At 51.1% G+C, this 14,419-nt stretch overlaps 6 protein-coding genes across 6 annotated transcripts; 3 read left to right on the forward strand and 3 right to left on the reverse strand.

The window, feature by feature from the left end:
* The first annotated feature begins 539 nt into the window (after positions 1–539).
* Positions 540–2,350, forward strand: BO87DRAFT_369520 (PP2C family serine/threonine-protein phosphatase). Its single transcript, XM_025621984.1, has 2 exons — positions 540–573; positions 657–2,350. The coding sequence occupies exon 2, from the start codon at positions 694–696 to the stop codon at positions 2,299–2,301; it is 1,608 nt and encodes a 535-aa protein (XP_025474601.1). The 5' UTR covers positions 540–573; positions 657–693; the 3' UTR covers positions 2,302–2,350.
* Positions 2,349–3,881, reverse strand: BO87DRAFT_449218 (amidohydrolase family protein; the record flags this gene model as incomplete). Its single annotated transcript, XM_025628343.1, has 3 exons — positions 2,349–3,344; positions 3,414–3,512; positions 3,654–3,881. 3 exons carry the CDS (start codon positions 3,879–3,881, stop codon positions 2,349–2,351), a joined length of 1,323 nt encoding a protein of 440 aa, XP_025474602.1.
* Positions 3,882–4,141: 260 nt separating this feature from the next.
* Positions 4,142–5,961, forward strand: BO87DRAFT_449222 (purine permease; the record flags this gene model as incomplete). The annotated part of the gene is made up of 4 exons (XM_025628344.1): positions 4,142–4,276; positions 4,322–5,001; positions 5,046–5,505; positions 5,554–5,961. The coding sequence occupies 4 exons, from the start codon at positions 4,142–4,144 to the stop codon at positions 5,959–5,961; spliced, it is 1,683 nt and encodes a 560-aa protein (XP_025474603.1).
* A 75-nt stretch (positions 5,962–6,036) lies between these two features.
* BO87DRAFT_369524 (Clavaminate synthase-like protein) lies at positions 6,037–7,094 on the reverse strand (the record flags this gene model as incomplete). Its single annotated transcript, XM_025621985.1, has 1 exon — positions 6,037–7,094. The coding sequence occupies one exon, from the start codon at positions 7,092–7,094 to the stop codon at positions 6,111–6,113; it is 984 nt and encodes a 327-aa protein (XP_025474604.1). The 3' UTR covers positions 6,037–6,110.
* A 211-nt stretch (positions 7,095–7,305) lies between these two features.
* On the forward strand, positions 7,306–9,518 carry BO87DRAFT_463230 (Zn(II)2Cys6 transcription factor; the record flags this gene model as incomplete). The annotated part of the gene is made up of 3 exons (XM_025629221.1): positions 7,306–7,400; positions 7,446–8,907; positions 8,961–9,518. 3 exons carry the CDS (start codon positions 7,306–7,308, stop codon positions 9,426–9,428), a joined length of 2,025 nt encoding a protein of 674 aa, XP_025474605.1. The 3' UTR covers positions 9,429–9,518.
* A 258-nt stretch (positions 9,519–9,776) lies between these two features.
* On the reverse strand, positions 9,777–11,242 carry BO87DRAFT_419842 (RTA1 domain-containing protein; the record flags this gene model as incomplete). The annotated part of the gene is made up of 4 exons (XM_025626968.1): positions 10,890–11,242; positions 10,699–10,834; positions 10,229–10,644; positions 9,777–10,151 (listed from the first exon to the last, which is right to left on the reverse strand). The coding sequence occupies exons 1-4, from the start codon at positions 11,106–11,108 to the stop codon at positions 9,777–9,779; spliced, it is 1,146 nt and encodes a 381-aa protein (XP_025474606.1). The 5' UTR covers positions 11,109–11,242.
* Positions 11,243–14,419: the final 3,177 nt, after the last annotated feature.

Raw genomic sequence — 14,419 nt, forward strand, 5'->3', positions numbered from 1 at the left:
CCCGCTGACGGCCTTACCAAACCACTGGATCGGGAACCATTCCACGCATTCAGACACCTCCTACGGATGACCCCCCTTCCCACTACCAGCACCACCGCCGCGCATCCCGAAAACGATGTTTGAGATACGAAAAATTGCCTATCTAGGAAAGGAATATGACTTCAACACCTCGTTCAACGCTCCCTCGCCTAGGGGGCCGTGTTGAAGCAGTAATACTAGTAGCCTCGGTCACGTGACCCCTACATACCAAACAACCCCTACTTCTACCCTCGCTGCGCAACCCCTAGATAGGAACACAACACAACACACAAAAACAACTCTCTGCCCTTTCTTTGCTTCCTACGAGTAGACGTTCCAACATATCGTATTTATATGCTATATGCAAATGCCTGTTTGACTTTATGCTTTGCAGAGACTAATAATCAAAGAAACCTAAGAATAGACCACCAAGCAAGCATAATAGCACGTGACCATCCCTGGAATGTCACCCCGACACTCAGATTCCACAACTCAGCCAATGTAACCTGATAATAACTACCTGATTTGTTAATGACCGACAAATAATTCCAGCAGGTATGTGGTGTATTCAATTACTCCTCAACTGAGACCACACAAAGTACTAATTTATAATCCTACCCTAATTGCTCCCTCCACAGCCTCCATCTATCTCCCTTAGTACTCTTAGTGCCGCCCATGTTCACCTCCTCATTGGGTGGGGCGCGTACGCGTCTACTGAAAGTACCACGACGCGTGCCCACAACATCATCACCAATCCGTCACCACCAACACTACTATTTATTAGTCTCACGGAACTGGAGCCACAACCACACTAGCTCTTCCAATTTCTATTCCACTAGAGGAGCATCCACATCCACATCCACACCATCATCAAATACGATAAGAACCGTCGCACTAGTTAGTGCGGTTAGCGCGCCTGCATTATGGTGGCTCAGCACCAACACAGACACTAGTATTAGGGATATTACTACTCCTAGCCACAACAATGACAATGCAGATACAGCCAACGATGCACCGTATCTTCCTCACATACCGCCTACACACGAAGCGGTGGTAGTGGTAGAGATAGGTCTCTCAGAGGAAGAAGTAACGCGGCTGATATCGCGCGATGCGTACTCCTTTCCCGTGAGAAAAGTCCCCGGCGTGAGCAGATATGATGGTGTGCAGGTGGGGTCTAATGACCCGTGCGAGGACCGGTTTGTGCATGGGAGGTTTGAGGCGCCGTGGGGTGGTCATGATGATAGTAACGAACAGGCGCAGTGGATGGCGTGGGGGGTGTTTGATGGGCACTTGGGCGGGCAGATGGCCGAGGTGTTGAGGGAGAGGTTGGTGGGGGTTGTGCGGGATCGATTGGGGTTGTTGAGTTGCAATGGAGGTGATGTGGGTGAAGAGGCGGTTCATCGGGCGATTATGGACGGGTTTGTGGGTCTTGATGATTCGATTGTTAAGGGGGCGATGGAGTTGTCGGAAAGTGAGATGCCGTTGGCGGAAAAGGTGAAGAGGCTTGCTCCTGCGTATGCGGGATCGTGTGCTTTGCTGTCGTTGTATGATCCTGCGTCGCGCATGTTGCATGTTGTATGTACTGGTGATTCACGCGCGGTGTTGGCGAGGAAACGAGCAGATGGGGGGTGGGAGGCTGTTCCTCTGTCTGTGGATCAGACTGGTAAGAACGAAGATGAGATTGCTAGGCTTCGTGCGGAACATCCTGGTGAAGATGAGGTGGTCAAGGGTGGCCGCGTATTGGGTCTGGCTGTCTCGCGTGCTTTCGGCGATTGTCAGTGGAAATGGCCGTTGGAGTTTCAGAATGATGTGCAGAAGAGGTTCTATGGCCCGGCGCCGTTGACGCCGAGGTATCCGGTTCGCACGCCGCCGTATTTGACGGCTGAGCCGGTGGTTACTAGTACTAGGATTAGGGATGGAGAGCCGGCGTTTCTGATTATGGCGACCGATGGGCTGTGGGATATGATGTCTAGTCAGCAGGCTGTTGATTTGGTGGGGAAGTGGTTGGAGGGGGCAGCTGTAGGTGAGAAGAGCAGCAGGTTGGAGTCTCCTGGACGGTTTGACTTCAGCCGGTTTTGGGATGAAGTGGATTGGCAATTCGTGGAGGAACGGACAGCAGTCCAGGATGACAATGCTGCTGTGCATTTAGTGCGCAATTCTCTTGGGGGCAATCATCATGAGATGATAGCTGGTCGGCTTGCTTTTAGCTTTCCGGCTTCTCGGCGAGTGAGAGACGATGTGACCGTGCAGGTGGTCTTCTTCAATGAAGGCCCACAAAAGTGAGGGAAACCTCTTTTGATATATGTTCTGAAATATAGACACCCAAAATATCATGATTCCAACCCCATCCTGCTCCTACACCTTGCTCTAACCCCCCGACTAGCCTTCTGGGCCTGCGAAATGATCTCCCCCTCAAGCCCACACACCAACTTCCCACCCACCACCAAAATCTCTCCATCAACCATCGTCAAATCTACATCTCTACCCGTACACCCATGAATCACCGTCGTAACAACCTTCGCCCCATCCTCATCCTCCCAATGCCACGGCGCAGCGCCCACCCCTCCCCTCCCATACGGATCCACAACCACCAGATCTGCCTTCTTACCGACCTCCAAACTCCCAATCTCATCTCCCAGCCCCAGCGCCCTAGCTCCATTAATCGTCGCCATTTCCAACACCGTCTCCGCCCCGACCACCCTCGCGTCGCGACACACCCCCTTATGCAGAATCGCAGCTAAATGCATCTCCTGGAACATATCGTAGTGATTCGAACACGGCGCGCCATCTGTCCCTAGCCCCACATTAATCCCGTGCTCATACTCCAGCATCGCTGGTATCGGCGCCACCCCAGATGCTAGTTTCAGATTCGAGCTCGGGTTATGCGCTACCGATGTATGCGTAGCACTTAGGAGTGGTAAATCTGCTTCAAGGTCAAGGTTGACCATATGTGCTAGCACGAGACTGTGACTTTTGCTCTGTGTTTCTCGAAGGTTAGGGCAGAGTTCCGTATCCCGGATGAATTCCATCGCGCTGCACCCGTACACATCATGGTAGATCTCTCGGTCTCGGGGTGCCTCGGCGCAGTGCATGGTTAGTGAGATGCCGTGCGATGCACATGTTTCTCCTAGCTCGCGGTATAGTGAAGCTGGTGCGCCCCGGGGAGTTCCAGCCGCGGCCCACACGTGCAGTCGGTTATTGTGCGTGCCATGGTGGGCTTCGTGGGCGGAGAGCAGACCGGGAATAGACATGACGAGGAGGTCCTGGTCGCGTGGGTCGGTGATGGATAGTTGGCGGTTTGTTTCGGGGAACTTGATGAGTTTGCCCTATCACGATCCTAACATGTTAATATTTACCCCGGAATATAATAGAGTGGAAAGGATAGGTATGTTTACCAAACACCCCCTAATTCCCATCTCCCCCACAGCATCACAGACACTCTCCCATCCCGCTCGATAGGTCACCATGGGGTCCAAGAAACATGTCGTCCCCGTCTAAAGCATCTCCGCGATGGTGAGCCGCGCAGCATGGTAGCCATCCTTGTCTGCGTAAGATGCCTCGAGGGGCCAGATTGCGTCGCAGAGCCAGTTGTGGAGAGGGAGGTCTTCGGCCAGTCCGCGGAGAAGAGATTGAACCAAGTGCGCGTGGATGTTGATCAGTCCTGGGAGGATGATCTTGCCGGTGCAGTCGATGGTTGTTATGCCTGGCGTGAGAAGATCGGCGGGGACGGGAGATGCCCCGATAGCGGCGATGCGGGTGTCGCGCACGAGGAGGTATCCATTGCGGATTATGGCACGGTCGGGATTGATGGTTATGATTGTGGCGTGCGTAAATAATGTTTCTTTAGGAGGTGCTGAGGTCATTTTGATTCTGTATGGTGTTGAAAAGGACAGAAGAAGAATGGAGGGAGCTCTTGTAGCTCTGGTGGGGACGTTCAACACTGTCGATCACGATAAGCAGCCCTCGGCCGAGGAGCTATCCATTTGCCGATGTCGATACCTGCATGAATGGCTTATCGTTATCTGATATCACCGTTATCGGGGAGATATAGAAAATTATACAAGATGAGCTAGTTCTGCTGGATCAGTTGATGGGACTGCTACTCTTCTCATCGAGATCCGCTATGGAGTCCAAGTCTAGCCCTATCTCCACTGAAGAGTCCCCGTCCCACACAACTGGGGAAGTTCTCCACGCTTCATCGAAGTGGGGATACTGGAAACACTATCTGACTAGTAGAGATGGCTGGATCGGCGACTATGTAGGTGCTTATTTACCATACTTTGGCTCTACTAATATATTCAAGGACTACATGTACCTGATTACACCGAATATTTACCCTCTCAACAAGCGCTACAAAGGCGCTGAACCGCCATTCTATGGCCTCAATGATGAGGTTCCGATCTTACTAACCATCATCCTGGGCCTGCAACATGCCCTAACAATGATCGGTTCGGTGGTTTCTCCTCCTTTGGCCCTCGCAAGTGGTGCCTTTTATCTGAATTCGGTACAGTCGCAGTACCTGGTCTCTGCAGCATTCATCACTACCGGCATCGCCACAGCATTGCAGGTAACACGGATACACCTCTTCAAAACACCATTATATATTGGCACGGGGCTACTCTCTGTAGTCGGTCCCACATTCGATGTTATCGCTGTTGCCATGAACTACGCAGACACCAGGTACAACAATGATTCATGCCCGACAGACGAGAACGGTTCGCGTCTCCCGTGTCCCGAAGCATGGGGTGCCGTGCTAGGTACCTGTTTGTGTACCGTCTGGATACAGATCCTCATGTCCCTAGTAGCTCCAAAGGTGCTGAATCGTATCTTTCCCAAGGTAGTCACGGGAACTCTGCTGCTCCTCGTTGGAGTATACCTTATCTCAAGTGGGATGGAGAACTGGGGTGGTAGTTCAAACTGCGATGGTGGAACAGGGTATTACGCCCTATGTCCCAATGTGGATGCTCCGAAACCACTACCATGGTATGTTCCTCCCTCCATTTCATGTAAAATGCTAATACTCTCAGGGGTGACCCCAAACTTATCGGCCTCGGCTTCAGCGTCTTCGCCACCATCATATTTGTCGAGTTCGTCGGCTCCCCACTCATGAAGTCCGCCTCAGTCATCCTAGGCCTAGCAGTCGGCTGTGCCATTTCCGGCGCAACAGGCTACTGGTCTCGCGACGAGATCGACGCTGCACCCGTGGGTACCTTTCTCTGGGTACATACCTTCCCGTTGTCTGTCGACGGTGCACTCGTTCTCCCGCTTCTTATCATGTTCGTCTGCGAGGCTGTCAGCTGCATGCCGGATATCCTGGCTACAGCCGAGATTTCTCGCGTTGATATCGAGGGACGGGAGTTCCATAGTCGCATTCAGGGCGGGATCCTGTGTGATGGACTGGGAAGTCTGAACAGTGCGTTGGGCACTGGCTTGCCGATGGTTAGTCAGGCGGGAAATAATGGGGTTATTTCGTTGACTGGATGCGCCGTACGTATTTTCACTATTTTCTTGCCGCTACAGTGCTTATGGGTACAGAGCCGACGAGCCGGATGGTGTGCCTCTGCCTTCCTCCTTCTGATGGGCATCTTTGGCAAATTCGGCGCTGTCTTCGGATCCATGCCTCCTTCGGTGCTCGGAGGAATGCAGGTGTTTCTGTATAGCACGATTGTGGTGGCTGGTGTGCGTGTCCTCGGTCTGGTTGATTTCAACCGACGCAATAGATTCATTCTTACTGCGTCGCTGGGGATCGGCATGATGGATATCGTCTCACCGAGCTGGTTTAGTTCCGTGTTGGCGTATAGCGGACCGAATGTGCATTTACAGGGGTTTGAGCAGGGTATAAACCAGATTGTTGAGACGCCGTTTATTATTGCTGCGGTCGTGGGTGTGGTACTGAATCTGGTGTTGAAGGAGGATGAGAAGGTGGATACGGTGCTGCCTTAGGATATTGTCACCTTGGAGTACATTAATCTTGTAATTATCATGGACGAGTATGCACAGTTACAAGATAGACTAATCGAGACTAAATATGAAAAACACGGTCATAAACTCTTGTTAAACATTGTAGCTATCTGGTTAAGTAAAGAAAACAGTCAAGCAACCTGCTCCATCAACTTCAACTTCTCCTGCAACGCCGCAAAATTTCTCTTCATCGCATTCGCATTGAACTGCTCCCCCGTGACAAGCGGATACTTCTTCTTCGGCCCCTGGATCAACGCGTCCTTGCACGGCTGATTGAAGTACGCGATACTATATCGATCGCCGAAATAATCACCTGGTTCGGAAGGCGCCTTGACGCGATGAAACGTGGACTTGAACCGATCGTCCGACCACGACATCAGCAAGTCCCCAATGTTACATACTATATCCCCAGTATGTGCCTCCACTCGTGTCCATTTATCCCCGATGCCGAATTCTGTCACGACCTCTCGTCCGGGGCATATCTCCAGCCCGCTCTGGCCTTCCTTTTGAAATAGAAGGGTGAGAAAGTCCCAGTCTGCGTGTGCTCCAGCCCGGTGGTAGGTCTTCCCGTCAGGTTGGTCTGGTAAGGCGTAGTAATGTAAGAGACGCATGGTGGTTTGTTCGTTCGGTCGCGATACATCGTGGCATTTGATGAAGAAGTCAACCGGGAAGCCGAGGCCCCGCGCGAAGCAGATCATCAAGCGTTCAGAAACATCCTGTACGCGGTGCATAAATGTGAGGGATGTGTCTTTGAAGCCAGGAAGATGTGCATCGTCCATCCACAGGTCGGTCATGTTCTCCCCGAACTGCAGCTGGTAGGACTCTTTGGTATCGGGCTGGCCCGTCGAGGGCCGTATTTGGGCTTTCTTCTCCCATCCTACGTTGTTGGCGTTCCATGGTACAGTGGCTTTGATGTCGTCGGGGAGGGAGAAGAAGCGCTGTGCAGTGGAGAACATGTTATCGATTTCGGAGACGGAAATGCCATGGTCAACTAGGGTGAAGAAGCCCACGTTCTCCGCGGCGTTGACAAGTTCGGCGGTGATTTCGTCGATGCGCTGGTCAAAGTCGCGCAGCGAGATGCGAGGGATAGGACGGTCAACGTATCGTGTTGTCATTTTTCTAGCTTGGATGTAGCTTGATGATGCTATAATGCTCTGATGCTATGATGGTGTTGATGAGGGTATAGTTATACGAAACGAAGCTAAGAGAGTCAGCTCGGCCGAGCTTATCAGCGGGGAACTGCGATGTCGGCCGTTTCCCCGCCTTATCAATCAGTGACTGGTCCAACCCCAACCCGGCCGAACAACAAACCACTTTCTCCCCATCATGAGCTCCATCCGTCGACGCCTGGCCTGTGTGGAGTGCACTCGGCGCAAAATCCGCTGTGACAAAGTTGTTCCATGTCGCAATTGCACCAGGAGGTGAGCTTCCCCGAATTTGCTCTTGACAGCGGCTGACTCCGACAGAGGCATTACTTGTTCTCGTGCCCGAGGTAGCGACGATGAGGTGGAGAGACTACAAGCTCGTGTCCAGGAGCTTGAATCTGCCCTGAGAGAGGCGACTGATCCACATTTGCAACCTAATTCTCGATCCAAATCTGAGATCATCCACAATGCCAGCAATACCCCTGTCTCCGAGACGGTGGAGACCCCCGAACGTGAAATGGCGGACGCCGCCACCATCCTCGAGTTCCTCGCCTGGGGCCGACGGAAGAACCCGGACTATCACGATATGCTAGCCCGTAAAGATGGTGTTGAGCATCATTCCCCTGGCGACGTGACGGCCGAAGGCAGCGGCGATGACCGGAACCCCGAAGTTTCCTCCGCTCTGGCGTATCTCCAGCTCCTCCTCCCAGACCGTGAGCTCATGCAGCAGCTCGTCTCTTACCATTGCGACTGCGTGCTTTGGTACCATGGCTCCTTTCACTCCCTTCGTCTACAAGACGAACTCGACGACTTCTTCCGCTTCGCCAATGGTCATATCGCCCATCCTCGCGTCGACCTGCAATGGGTCGCTCTTCTCTTCTCTGTCCTTACCGGCGCCCTCGCCTGCGCTCCTCGCATGACTGCCCAGACATGGGGCTTTTCCGAATGGGAGCAGACCACTCTAGCGCAGCGATGGTTCAAAGCCGTCTCGACGTGTCTACACCACGCCGACTTTACCGCCATCCACTCCTTATATGCCGTCCAGGCCATCGCAACACTAACCATGTCCGCTCATCTCCTCGGCTTTTCTAATAGCCTCTCTGTCCTGCTCGCAGCCGCTACCCGTATTGCCCAGGGTCTGGGACTACACCGTCTCGGCTCGGAACGTGAAATAGAACCCTCGCCGGCCATGATTGACCGCGAAATTGGCCGTCGTGCATGGTGCCAACTCTGCATCCAAGACTGGTTCTCCATACCCTTCTCGGAAAGTTATCTCATCCCACGGACGTGCCTGAATACCGCCCGTCCGCGGAACTGTCGTGACGATGATATGCTGAAGCGACCTGACGATGAACCAAGTGTCGCGGGCTACTCAAGGTTCTTTTACCAGGTCGCGGCGCTTATGCCATCGTTGCAGGACAGTATGGCTGCGTCGAATACCCTGTATACGCGATACGAGAAGGTTTTGGAACATGATCGTAAACTGCGCAGCTTGGCTACACAGGGTCTCCCACTCTACTTGAGGAATGTACCTGTCGAGGAGCATCCGGAGTGGCCGAGATATGTCCACTGGGCGAGACGCAGCTTGGCGATCAGCTCATCGCACAAGATCATCATGATCCATCGAAAGTTCCTCGAGTTAAGCTTCACAAATCCTGTGTTCGCTAGGACGCGTCGCACGTGTGTTGCTGCTGCCCGGACAATCATCAAGGAACAGAAGGAGGCAATCCATGACGGCGGACCGGTGCTTTGGATCCACCAGGCTTTCAGTGTTGCTGCTAGCGTACGCATTCACTTATCGTCCTCACGATCTTTATGGTTGGCTAATAAAAACAGATAATATTATGTCTCGACCTCTTCCACCGGACCACATCCGACCCAGAAACAACCTACCACCGCCAACTCATCAACGACGGCCTGGAGATCCTCTCGCACAACGAATCGAACATGATCGCCCGACGGGGCGTGCATCTCTTAGAGGCATTACTAGCGAGAGAGCGCGACCGGAGTAGTCCTAAACATCTACCATCACCGGAGCAGGACGCGGATCGGGACTTAGATCTGGTGGGAGTGATTCGGAGTTTCTGTGAGAAGGGTCGCTGGCAGAGGAGTCGAACAGCTTCGCGGGATGGCAGTCAGGGTTGGCCGCCTGTGGATCGGGGGTCGAGTGAGAGGAATGCACAAGCGCAGACTCCGGTGGGGGTTACCTCGCCGACGTTGGAGAGATTGTCCATGTCATATAGCTTGGAGTGTGCAGAAAGTCTGGAGGATATTTTGGTGTTGGCGGCGAATTATGCTACATGATTGAGGATGGTATGAGTGGTAGAGATTGTGATGATTCCAATCTCGACCTGCAACAGAATATTGTACCTGCGAGTGTGGACCACATTCAGGTGAAGATAATGATTGATATAGACTGTTAATACTCTGCATCGAGTACATAGATTGTAGAATGATTGCTACGTAAACTCCCTTGTTTGACCACCATACTTTACTTTCCTCGATAGTCTTACTTCGATCAACTGCCCGAGACCCTGTCGTTGACTTAGACACGATGATCGTATATCTCAAATCAATCTATCGCTATCACTACATGTCAAAAGCCAAGTTTAAACCTCTCCACAACACACACCAGAGAATGCCCAACATCAACTAAACCCTCCCCTCTACCCCCTCTCGCTCCGAAAGAATCTCAAACGTCTCACTCCCCCTCTCCCTTCCCCTCTTCCACCACCACCCACTCTGACCTCCCTTCCTCATCTCCTTCTCCACCCTCTTCGCCTCCTTCCTCTCTCTCTTCGCCTGCTTCTTCTCCCTCTTCAACCGCTTCTTCTCCGCCCGACTCACCCTCGGGAACTCCGACTCCGGCCCCTGCAACACCCGCCCCGGATGAACCACATTCAACAACACCAGCGCAATGAACATCGGCACCGCATCAAAGACATACTCGTATGCTTCATGCGTGAGAACGGGATTACTCGGGTCTGTGCCTTGTGCGTATTGGCAGAGTCGGAAGATGATTCGGATCTGTTTCACCACACCATATTCATCAGTTCATCAATGCTCTCCCTGGAACCGGTAAGGTGGAAGTGGTATAGACGTACAGTGATCATCCCCAATGCAGTGTACATTACGTAGAATAGCCATCGCCAAGGCATAGGCTTATTTCTGCTTGTGGTCATGTTCATTCCTGCCATACCGCCCGGACTTAAGATCCCTGCCTGTTCAAGCTGGATGAGTTTTCGATGGAGATGGATGATCAGGCCTGTGAAGATTAGGATGAATAACTCCTGCAGTCCGATTCCACCCATGTAGATATGCACGCCTAACATGATCGTGCTGGTTGGTACATCTGTCTGAGTGGTGATGGCTGCGCCGCCGAGTTGCACGAGGAAGGCGAATAAGTCGAGCCAGACGAAGAGTCGGCCGTAGCGGCGGGCTGTGATGCCAGCGAGTTTCTGGTCTGGGGTGAAGAAGTAGATGAGTCGGCCGAGGGTCATGTAGAGGAAGGCGTTGATCCCTGAGGTTAGTTAGTGAGTGATGGAGAGTGGAGGGGTGGAAGGGGGAGAGGTACAGAGAGGAGCGAGCAAGAACATGATCGTATAGACAGTGTCGTAGTTGGAGTTATTCTGTTGTCGGGTGAGGAGGGCGCGGAATATGAACGCGATTAGTTCCCAGATTGCGCCCATCATGATGACCCAGGCGTAGCGCTGATGGTGGTTGTTAGTCGGTTGGAGTGTGGGTTTGAATGAGGACGGTGTGTACCTTCTTGTAGAGAAATGCTTGTATCCCGTGGCATATGAGGGTTAGGCCGTATAGAACACAGAATAGTACTGCCGCCGCTAAAGAGGGGACGTAGAGGAGGATATCGTCACAAGCCTCTGGAGGGAGGTAGCCATTCTTCCCTGGTTTGGGATTGGTGCATGTTTGGGTTGAGGCCAGAGCACTGGTGGTAGAAGAGATTGAAGCTGTGGTTGTGCTCATGGCGGCGAGCTAGCGAGTCTTGTCACGATATTCAAAATTGATTGAGATACTTGTTTTCGATGTCTAATATACTGGCCGAGATGCAGCACGATCTAGGTCTATATACATCTCATTCGGCGTCAACAGGGTCTCGCCATCAGGCAGACATAGAATCGATAAAAATAACTGACAATAAATCAGTTTCATCTCTGCAAGACAGACAAATAAGAGCATATTCTGGCCCTGATCTCGAGTTCTGGGAAGCTGGCAGGATGCTTGGCAATCCTTCGAAATATACGAGCAGTGCCAAGAATAGATTATCTTAGGCAGCTCCCCGCGCTTTCCCATGACAGGCATAGTGCTGCTCTTGTTTCACGCGCGGACCAATAGTATCGTCTGCTGATGAAATCTCGCCCCATCAAGAAAAACAGGTTTGTGAGGCATAACAGCCACCATTTTTTGCTAGATCTTACCATGTTCCTGCTACTGTTTAGCCGCCATAAGAATAGTTGCATGCATCCATCTTTTTCCGTTCTGTGGGGTTCAGAACCACTACCACGGAGATCACATGGAGAACAGTGAAGACTGCGAGCTTCGAGGTATTCGATAGAAGTACATATTAGAGCAGCTCAGCATCACATCGACGGTACTAGAAACATTCAGTCATATCCTGCCAGGGTCACATCGAAGTGGACCAGGATTTTTGGTATTATCTAGTCATCTATAGGCACCGAAAAGAAAGAAGAGACCTGCCGATCTATCTCCCAGCCATCCGTCAACCTAGTCGTGCCGGCGTGAAGACAGTTTTTTTCTAGTTCTTGCACAGCATGTACGGCACAATTGCCTCAGTTCAAGCCCGACCAGACTTGAGCCCGGCACTACGCATTGTAGGACGTACTTAATAAATTATAGACGTCTTCCAGAACATCTTATCGAGAAGAGGCTCTTGATAAAGGGTTATAACTCATGGTATTCATATTAACAGTGCGGATTCAATTTTCATTGCATACATGGCAGTGTATTGAGTCAAACATGACCTCGACACAAACAAAACCTACGAAGCCTGATAGCCGATATGGGACTTCACCTCTACCAAGTAAGACTGTCTCCTACCAAACACATTAGCGGCCGTGACCTGAAGCCTCGACAGAAGAGGTACATGTTTCATATAATGAACTTACCTTTCGACTGATCTCTCACCAATTCGGTACGCACTTGCCCTGCGCAGCATCGATGCTCAAATCACATTTCTCCCACCAGCAGCATGATCGACAACCCTCCCATGTGCAACAGTACTCGCCAGTGTGCGCTCGGCAGTCCTCGCCCTCTACATTCCAGTTAGCTAACACGAACTTGGTGATAAGAGAGAGGAAATCACCCACCACCTTGAGGAGGAACATATAATCTAGCGAGGAATTGGCGGTCACCTATCGGAACGCGAGCCGCAGTCACCATTCCAATGGCAGTGGTGGATGTGAAAAGACTGATGAACTTCATATTGTGGATGGATATAGATCAATATAGAAGTAGTAGGCAGATATGGGTGAGTAGATTACTGAAGTCTCGATGAAGGAGAAGGATGGATGGGGTCATTGCGGTTTCTTAAGTGCGCTTGAAATCCGTAGGGCTGTCCACGCCCGCATTGATGATGGACATGATTGCTTTTGACTGAGATGTGTGTGATGCCCCGAGAGCATGGTATGCACTGGATGATCCATCCTCGGGTATCGCTGAGGATAGCCAATCATCCCATGAAGGGGCGATTGGGATAACAGGTTAAGCGTGCGGGGTTGAAGTGGTTTAAACTAAAAATTCGTAAGGTCGACCCTTGCGTTGCTTATTGCTTTGTTCAATGGTAGCCCGGCCTGCATTCTGGTTTCTTCGTATGGATGGCTAGCTGACTTCCAACAAGATCTTGCTCATTACGGCTGTTTCCTTGGAAAACCAGGTATATATGACTGTTGAATGGAAGAAGAATCTTCGTGAGCTATCAAGATATGTATTGGTAATCCGTGTCATATCCATACGTAGTAGGATTTGTTAAACTTGTTATGGTGGTTTATGCTGATCCCATAGTTTGCGATACCGGAGTAGGAGATAGTAATTCTGCTTGACCTATATCTCTAGGGTAATATGACCAAGGGTTGCATGGTGTCCGCATTGGCTAACTGCAGGAAGGAGAGCCATTACTGTAACTAGTAATGATTGCCGCTCAGACCTTTTCCAACCTCTGGTTCACCACGCTGTTGGTGGCCGATGCTAACAACATTTTTTCGGTAAACCTGAAGAAGGGTTACAGGAGTTCCGGGGATGTCCGTTACCAGGCGCTACCTATGAGGCACTAGGGGGGTTGTTGAAAGGGTACCGCAAACAGCGTGGTGCGCAGACCCCACGCCGTGGCTCAGTGCTGCGTAGAGCGTGCAGCAATTTAGGAAAAGCAATTTAGGAAAAGCAACTTAGAAAAAGCAATGGAGTGGGGTATGGGGAAGGACTTGTTGGGGTTCGACGGGAGCGGAGAAACTCATGAGATCGGAGAGGGGACATCAGATAAAGAATTGAGAGATATGTAGGGTGTATTAATGTATTCTTAGTTTGAGATAATTCATCACAGAATGCTCTGTCTATAGGCCTTCTGACAGTGACCCATAAGGTTATGAGTGTAACCGTGTGATTAACTCTGATGGCAACCATAAGAGATCTGCATTTTGTCTAGCCGTGATCTATGCAGGTCTTCCTATCCGACAATGAGGACAAATGAGTGCCCAATCTTGATGCTATCTCCATCCTCACTCATTTGCTGATTGATTCTCATGGATTGACTGGTAGGTATTAGCCAGGTGGATTCCATGTCCTTGGATACGTCAATGATCATGGCTGGGTCATTCGTGGACCGGATGGCTCGGAATAGGACAGAGATACGGGATCTGAATTGCCATAAGCATGTTGTTTGGTTTGGAGGACAACAGTGTCCGCTGTGGTTCCTTTTGGGATCTACATCTTCATCCAGACTAGCTCGGTCTCTTATGCGGCTGAGGATGTGCAATGCATTGGTCTGTACATAACTACTTCCTACTCGTGAGTAAGAACAAGTCACTTTCAGCGCATTGCCGATCATTAAAAAAAACTATTCCCTGTTAGGCTGGAGAGTGATGCACGGATCACCGTCCCTCGGGGTTTGGGGTCAGACGTACGTTGATCACACCGCTGAACAACGTTGCTTTTGTTGGTTTTGGCTCATTAAACGAACATCGAAATGGTATAAAGAAGGGCAATGATGTATCAAGATCGAATCTCTAACCATCCTGAATTTATAATTCACTCCTCGAGAACAT

Source organism: Aspergillus neoniger, assembly GCF_003184625.1.
Source record: "Aspergillus neoniger CBS 115656 unplaced genomic scaffold BO87scaffold_53, whole genome shotgun sequence".
Taxonomy (NCBI): Eukaryota; Fungi; Ascomycota; class Eurotiomycetes; order Eurotiales; family Aspergillaceae; genus Aspergillus; species Aspergillus neoniger.

Coding starts and splice junctions, on each gene's coding strand:
- BO87DRAFT_369520 (XM_025621984.1), top strand. CDS start 694: ATGTTCACCTCCTCATTGGGTGGGGCGCGTACGCGTCTACTGAAAGTA.